Source organism: Mandrillus leucophaeus, unplaced genomic scaffold, assembly GCF_000951045.1.
Source record: "Mandrillus leucophaeus isolate KB7577 unplaced genomic scaffold, Mleu.le_1.0 Scaffold60, whole genome shotgun sequence".
NCBI lineage: Eukaryota > Metazoa > Chordata > Mammalia > Primates > Cercopithecidae > Mandrillus > Mandrillus leucophaeus.
In genome coordinates this window covers 5,848,181-5,849,105 of record NW_012106475.1, presented here as the reverse complement: position 1 = coordinate 5,849,105, position 925 = coordinate 5,848,181, and the positions used below count along the sequence as shown (strand labels likewise).

Genomic DNA, 925 nt, shown 5'->3' with positions numbered 1-925 from the left:
GGCAGAGGTTGCAGTGAGCCAAGATCATGCCACTGCACTCCAGCCTGGGTGACAGTGAGACTCTGTCTCAAGAAAATAAAATAAAATAAAATAAATAAAATCGAATTTGTGGTTGCATTAGTATGGCGACATAATAAAAGTCTGTCTTTTGAATGATCTTTAACGCTTGCTTATTAATGTTGTTAACATAAAGCAGACCATTTTTGGGGAAAAATAATTTTGGTGCCTACAGGGCTGTGAGCCTCTCCCCTTCACTTCGTCTTGCACTTAAATGGCAGAGTGGACAGGGTATAGGCAAATCTTAGTCTAGTGCAGCCTGACGACATCATCCCTTGTTCTGAAAGTCACTTTCTGGAAACTATTTTCCTTTAGCTTCTAAGAGTATTCTTAGAAATAAGTTTTACTGTGTAGAAGTGAAAAAAGGTGGATTATCAGCGCTTCATCAAATGCTTGTATTGAGAAGCACTACAAAGATCTGGCCAGACCTCACCGAGAGGAACGCCGGCCCAGTGGGGAGCCATCGATCATTCACCCTGACACATCTGAGCTGGCTCTGACACCAGAAAACATTTCCCCTTCTCCTAGTTATTTATTCCTCCAACCTGAAAGAGAAAGGCGTGAGCTCAGATACCAGCAGCAGACAGTGATTGTTATTGAACTTGTCAACATCATTCCTAATTCTTGCTTTTTTTTAAACTTCCTTCACAGGGCAGCTTCTCACAGACTGAAGCTGGTAAAGGTATGTCTGAAGCGGCCTCAAAGCACCCATTTCATAAGTCCTCATGAATGCTGTTCGATCTGTCTCTTATACACATCTAGATGTGTATAAGAGGAAAGCCTTTCCTCACTGCCCATTTTAGGTATGTGCTGCTATGGCCACCCATGCTTGTCCCTTTTGACAATTATTCCCATTGTCATGAAATAA

At 42.1% G+C, this 925-nt stretch overlaps 1 protein-coding gene across 1 annotated transcript in view; it reads left to right on the top strand.

Moving 5' to 3' along the window:
- The window catches only part of ABHD12B (abhydrolase domain containing 12B), a 27,448-nt gene that overhangs the window by 4,852 nt on the left and 21,671 nt on the right, over window positions 1–925 (top strand). The window contains exon 4 of the mRNA XM_011999744.1: window positions 709–739. Coding sequence (XP_011855134.1) covers window positions 709–739 — 31 coding nt within the window. The remainder of the gene's footprint in view (window positions 1–708; window positions 740–925) is intronic.